Source organism: Myotis davidii, unplaced genomic scaffold, assembly GCF_000327345.1.
Source record: "Myotis davidii unplaced genomic scaffold, ASM32734v1 scaffold18, whole genome shotgun sequence".
NCBI lineage: Eukaryota > Metazoa > Chordata > Mammalia > Chiroptera > Vespertilionidae > Myotis > Myotis davidii.
Window position 1 is genome coordinate 1,540,052 of NW_006292696.1, and position 6,586 is coordinate 1,546,637.

Below are 6,586 nucleotides of genomic sequence, written 5' to 3' on the forward strand. Positions count from 1 at the left end.
ATCATCCACTACACACAGGGGACACTGAGGCCCAGAGCGGGTCTGGGATTTACCTGAGGTTACATAGTGGATTTGTGCCAGGATGTGACCAGAACCCACACATTCCACCTCCAGGCCAGGCTGCCCACCTCCTCTCCCATTCACTTGGCCAGTGGTGAGCTCACACCTGGATGCACGTGCACACACCCACCTGTGCTCATAAACAGCACTACAGCCCTTGCTTCTGTGTTACTGCATTTTAATCAAGTTCATGGGCTCCTCCACAACCACTAGCTGGGCCAGTCCTCTACAGCCCTGTGAGGTAGGCAGAGCCAGAGATAGCATCCCCATGTGCAAGTGGGGAAATCGACGCCCAGAGGGAAAGGACTGGGCTCAAGGTCAAAGCAGAACCCAGATGTCCTGAGTGTTGGTCCTGCAGCAGCTGACAGCTGGGCCAATTCCTCTGGGTGCTGGGGACAGGAAGGAGAGCTCTCAACCACAGCCACCCCCACCCAACAGTCCGGCCCCAGATCATGTGAAGAACCAGGAGGGCCACCTCCCTGGACCCCTGCTCTTGCACCCAGCACTCAGGAGTCTCTTCGGAGAGTGGCCAGATTGCCAGGCCTCGGCTGGGGTCCAGGCCTGGACTTGCCTCCATGTGGCCCCTCGCCCAAGCAGTACCGCGGAGGGCAGGGTTCAAGGATGAGACCTTAGATGAGCTGGGAGGTGGTGAGGTCCCAGGAACTGCACCATGGCACCGGCACCGGGTCCACACCACAAAGCCACAACATCATCGGAGATCATTTCACAGATGAGGAAAGTGAGGCCCAGAGAGCTTGTGCAGGTCACCCGAGGTCACAGAGTAAGTCAATGGAGAGGCAGGACTGGGATTCAGGCATCCATCCCATCTAGTTTATTCTACCCCTACGCCCAAGCCAAACTGCCTACCCTTCAACTGAGCGGCTATATACCCTACATTTCCCTGCAGATGGAGCCGTGACCTCAGGCCCCTCCCTGGTTGAGGACAGGACCAGGCTTGAGAGGAGGAATACATTTAGGAGGACAGAGATCCTCCCCCCACTCCTCCTACATCAGATCCGGTGGGACATCAGTCTGGTGTTGAGTTTACGGAAAAAGGATCGCAGCTTGCAAATCTTGCATTTTTTCTTGCGGCGCCCCCGGGAGAGGCTTCGAGACCTGGCTTCTTCCTCCTCCTCCTCTTCTTCCTCATCACTGGCCCAAGGCCCCCAAGCACCCCCATTAAAGTCAGGATGGGCCCGGGGATTCTCAGCCGGGTAGCGCACAGGGATGGCTGTGCGGTTATAGTCCACCAGGCGGGCCAGCAGGGCGCGGACCACGTCTGGCCGCTGGCCAGCGAGGTCCTCCCGCTCGTAGGGGTCAGCACTGATGTTGAAGAGCCACACAGCCTGGCGGGCACTGGCCATCCGCTCCAGGTTCCACCAGCTGCCTGGGAAGGCAGCCAGTGTCTGCGGTGGGATCCAGTCGCCATAGCCCGGGTCTCCTGTCAGCAGCTTCCACTCGCCCACACGGATGGCAGCCTGCACAGCAGTGTTCCAGATGCCGAAGCCACCCTCAAGGGAGCCGTGCCGGGCGTGGTTGTAGAGCGGGTCAATGTTGTGCAGGATCTCCGTGCGTGGCGAGGCCCGGCCCTCGCTGATGGCTGGCCACACGTCATAGCCATCTAGCCCATCGGCCACAGAGACAGTGCCACCTGCCAGACCCACCAGAGTCGGGTACCAGTCAGTGATGTGCACCAGTGCCCGGCTGGTCCGTCGCTTTCGCTTGAGCAGAGGGCTATGGACGAAGCCCAGGCCTCGCACACCACCTTCCCAGTAAGTGCCCTTGCGTCCTCGCAGCGGCCAGTTGCTGCCCCCGGAGAAGGTCTGGCCGCCATTGTCACTGGAGAAGATGATGACACTGTTGTTGTAGAAACCATAGCGCTTCAGGGCCCAGGTGATATTGCGCACAGCCTCATCCATGCAGGTCACCATGGCGGCGTATTTCCGCCGGGCCACGTTGCCCATGGAGCGGTAGCGGTACAGGTACTCACGGGGGGACTGCAGGGGCGTGTGTACCGCCTGGAAGGCCACGTAGAGGAAGAGGGGCTGCCGGGGGCTGTGGCTGGCTAGGATGTGGCTGACGCGCTGGGCATAGAGCATGGTGGAATACTGGCCACTGAGCCCCCAGGCCACATTCTCGCCCTCGTGCAGGTCAAAGCCACACACCCCAGGGCCATCGCAGTTGTCGTAGGTGTAGTAGTCCACATTGCCCGTGAGCGAGCCCAGGAAGGTGTCAAAGCCCCGGCGGGTGGGCAGGCACTCCTTCCGGTAGAAGCCCAGGTGCCACTTACCCACCATGTGGGTAGAGTAACCTGCCTCCTGCAGCTTCTGGGGCAGCGTCACCTGGTCCAAGGGCAGGCAGTTGGGCTGCCGAGGGCGGATGATGGAGTGCTGAAGCCCTGTGTGGATCTGGTACCTGGTGACAAGAGTAGAGGGCACAGAAGGCACAAAGTGAGCTACAAACCACTGCCCTGGCTGCCCAACCCCAATACTCACCGTGAAGTGGGCTCTGGTCCCAGCGTTACGAGCATGCATAGTAATAGTAACCAGCAGGTAGTATCCAATGTGCTGAGCACTTCAAATGCATTATCTCTTTGAATCATCAAAATCAACCGAAGTGGATATTATTACCACTTGAGGAGACTGAAGCTCAGAATGGTTAAGCCACTCACCCAAGATAGCACAGCTAGGAAGCTGGGGAGTTAAGCGTCAAACCCAGGTTCATCTTAACAACAAAATAATAATAGCTAACACAAGTACTCACTATGTGCTCAGTACTGAACGAAGCCCCTATATGAATTATCTCACCAAATCCTAACTGCAACCTAGGAGGTACATATCATTATTTTCCCATTTCCCAAATAAGGAAACTGAGGCTCAGTAAAATAAATCACTTACCCAGTGATTCATACAATTAGTAGCTGGTGTTGGGATGTGTATCCCTGGCAGTCTTTAGAGACTTTGAGTCCCTCAGTTCTAAGCCACTAACTTGCTATGGGGCCTAGAGAAGTCCTGCTCTCTTGGGCATACTCCTACTCACTCTTCAAAGCCCAGCCCAAGTCTCCCACTGTAAAGTCTCTCACAAATCTCTCAAAAACTGAGTCACTTTTGCTTCTGAGTTCCCTCAGCATTTATTACCCATGATCATTGTCACACTTGGCCATGAGATTCTACTCAGTGTACATACTCAACTCTGTATTCCTAGCACTCAGGTGGTATTTATATTTATTTATTTTTGGTGCCCGTGACTGGAATCGAACCTGGGACCCTTCAGTCCACAGGCCAACGCTCTATCCACTGAGCCAAACCAGTCAGAGCTCAGGTGGTATTTAAAGAAACACTCAATGACTTATGGAATAAAAGAATGATCTTCACAGGATTTAGAGTCAGAAGGTACCTAAGTCATCTTCTAGCTCGGTCACCTTGTCTTTAAAAGGAACTAAGATGTAGAATAGGGGAAGGGCCTTCCCAAGGTCATTCATTGGTCAGGAGTAGAGCCAGAACTTGAACATAAACACAAACAGAGTCCAAGCACAGACTCTTTTCCAGCAAACTAGGCTGCCACTTGCCTGCCCTGTTTGCTCATGTGCAGGAGTGAGTTGGTTAAAATGGAAGATCTTTACAAGTCTTTCCAGCCCTGCCCAGGTAGCTCAGTTGGTTAGAGCATCGTCCTGAGATGCCAAGGTTGTGTGTTTCATCCCTTGGGCAGGCACATACAAGAACCAACCAATGAATGTATAAACAAGTGGAACAACAGATCCATGCCTCTTGCCCTCTCTCTCCCTTCCTCTCTCTTTTAAAATCAATGAAAAAAAATCAATAAATAAAAACATTTCAGTTCCCAAACTCGATGAGAAGAGTTCTTCTGTGCCTGCCTGTAAATTCATGTGGCCCCTGGGTCTGGGTCACTTACAAAGGCTAACCCCCTGAGGCAAAAGCAAATGGTTAGCCTGCATTCCTCACTGCTCATTCATTCATTCAAATCTGTGGTAAAGGCCCTCATGTGATCTGCTTATGGGGTCTTGCCTTTGCTCAAGTCTTAAAAGTCCAGAGTAAATAAGAAGCCTGGAACTTCACAGGATTATTAGAAGCCCACACCTCTCACCCCCTTTTCCCTGGGTATCCAAATGAAGTCAAGACCTGAATAACTGCCACTTTTAACCCAGGTACTGGGGGAGTGGGGGAAGGATCTGTTTTGGTTGCCTTATCTTATAGCTGTTATTATTAGCTATCATTAGCTACTACTGCCATTTTTTATTTTAAAGAGAAAGGAAGAGGGAGAGAAAGAGAGAAACACTGATGTGAGAGAGAAACACCAATCAGCTACCTCCACTATGCACCACAACTAGGGATCAAACCTGAAATCCGGGCATGTGCCCTGATGGGAAGCAAACCTGTGACCTTTCAGTTTATGGGACGGCGCTCCAACCCACCAAGCCACACCAGCCAGGGCTACTGCCATTTTTGATACTATATGCCACATACATTATTTCACTTAATCCTCAAAAAATCCTACAGGAAAGACTATTATGACCTTCATTCTACAAATGATAAGACTGAAGCTCCCAAAAGTGCAGCCACAGGCCCAGACAGCTGGCAGTGGAGCTGAACTTTGAACCCAGTGTATGCAACTCATGCTCAAAATTTCTCGGCGATGCAGCCTCTGCAGACCTCAGCCGAGCTAATGAATGATTAGAGTGGGTTAGAGGCCAAGCCTCTCTTTCTAGGGGCTGAGCACCATGGAGCACTGTTGTATAAAGTGGGTGGGCCGGCTCAGAGTCCCTGAAGCCCATGTGCAAGTGAGTAACATGAGAAACCTTGGCTCTCTCCAGCTTCACCAGACACGACTGGACTTATTAACAAACACTAATGAGAGTCGTCAGCATCAGTCAGATGGAGCCAGCTGCAAGGGGCGGAGGGCGCTGCCCAGCCACGCTCGGCTAACTTCACCGATCAGGGGGCTGGAACGCTGCCCTGCTGGCTGCTCATTCCCCTGCTTACACCAACGTCACCTCTTGGGACAGAAACGCTAACTTGTGCACAACTCCCGAGAACACAGATTCCTCCTCCCTCTGCTGGAAGTTAGTCACCATTTGGTCTTCACCACCACTGCCACGCGCACCACATACAGTGGCCCCTCTTCCTCCCGTTCCCTCTCTCTGTTCTTGGATGGAAATGCTGAGTGCCAGGAAGAAAAGGCAGCTATAGGCCTCTCAGCCCCTCTCATACAGACCCCAAAGTCAGTACGGGCATGAACAAGTTGGGTCTTGCCTGACTCCACGCCTCAGTTTCCCTCATCCAGGAATCAGGGAGATTACCGCTCTGGTTCCCGAGTTCACGCTAGTGGCTTTTGGGTGGAACTTGGGAGAAAGCAGGCCTTGGACCCCATCCAGGGAGGATTAGCTTCAGCCTTGCCAAAGGATTTTCTCTTAAGTGGCCAGAGTTTGCTTTCCACACCCCCACGTCCTGTTCCCCTGCTCTTTTAAATCTGTAGTCCTGCCACCTTGCCTGTGGACAACTCCTTAAGAGAAAGCAGCACGTCTCCTTGGGACCCCCAGCCAAAGTGGGAGGCTTTTGCATATGAAAAAACAGATGTTTGGAGAAATTAAATAACTAGCCTAAGGCTACTTAGGTCCTGGCATCCTGTGTGTGTCTTTCACCTCCACCTATCAATTCTTTGGTTTCTTCCCAATATAGTCATCAGTTTGGGGATTCGAATCCCTCCAGTGACATAGAGGCTGCCATGCACTGACAGCCAAGCAGGTTACATGAAATCCATTCCATCCTTACCACTATTTCTCAAGATAAAAACCCCATTTTATGGACAAGAAAACTGAGGCTTAGAGATATTAATTTGTTCAGGGCCTCAGGGCATGTAAACAGGAGCGCCATTCAGACCTAAGTGTCAGAGGCTGTCACTCTCCTCTAACGAAGGGTGACCAGATGTCCCCTTCACATGGCGTGGAGTGTGAGTGTCCTAGAACACCCAAGGGAAGACCTCAAAGATGATCCAACCCCGTCAGTGTACAGGCAGGGAAGCTGAGGCCCAGAGAGGGCACAGGATTTACTAATGATCACACAGCTAGTTGGAGACAGAGTTGGCCAGGAGCCCTGGTTTCTCTGTCCCAGAGGGGCAACTGTCAATGCCGGGGAAATCTCCCACTGGGTTTATTTGGGACTTGGATGGCCCGCGGCCTGAGCCATGCCTACCTGCCCGTGAGAAGTTGGCTCCGCGAAGGCGTGCAGATGGGCTGGATGTAGTAATTCTCCAACTTGACACCCTCGGCGGCCAGACGGTCCAGTGTAGGGGTCTCAATATCTGAGCCATGGTAGCCCACGTCGTGGTAGCCCTGGTCGTCGGTAAGGATGAAAATAATGTGGGGAGGCTGGGGTGGAGCGACGGAGGGCTGCTCGCTGGCCTCAGTGGGGCCGTCAGCCACCAGACTCGGCTTGGTCCAGTCCCAGGACAGGTAGCCAAAGCTGAGCAGGCTGACCAGCGAGAAGCCAGTAAGGGCGTGCATCGCCAG

General features: G+C 53.1%; 1 protein-coding gene across 1 annotated transcript; it reads right to left on the minus strand.

Annotated features, from left to right (window-relative positions):
* Positions 1 to 221: 221 nt before the first annotated feature.
* Positions 222 to 6,585, minus strand: ARSI (arylsulfatase family member I). The gene is made up of 2 exons (XM_006766243.2): positions 6,270 to 6,585; positions 222 to 2,475 (listed from the first exon to the last, which is right to left on the minus strand). The coding sequence occupies exons 1-2, from the start codon at positions 6,578 to 6,580 to the stop codon at positions 1,071 to 1,073; spliced, it is 1,716 nt and encodes a 571-aa protein (XP_006766306.1). The 5' UTR covers positions 6,581 to 6,585; the 3' UTR covers positions 222 to 1,070.
* Between the last annotated feature and the right edge of the window lies 1 nt (position 6,586).

Bases quoted from the DNA above. Each gene is read 5' to 3' on its own strand.
- ARSI (XM_006766243.2), bottom strand. From the start codon at position 6,580: ATGCACGCCCTTACTGGCTTCTCGCTGGTCAGCCTGCTCAGCTTTGGC. The intron at 2,476-6,269 runs GTAGGCATGGCT...TCTTGTCACCAG, and splicing joins AGCCAACTTCTCACGGGCAG to GTACCAGATCCACACAGGGC.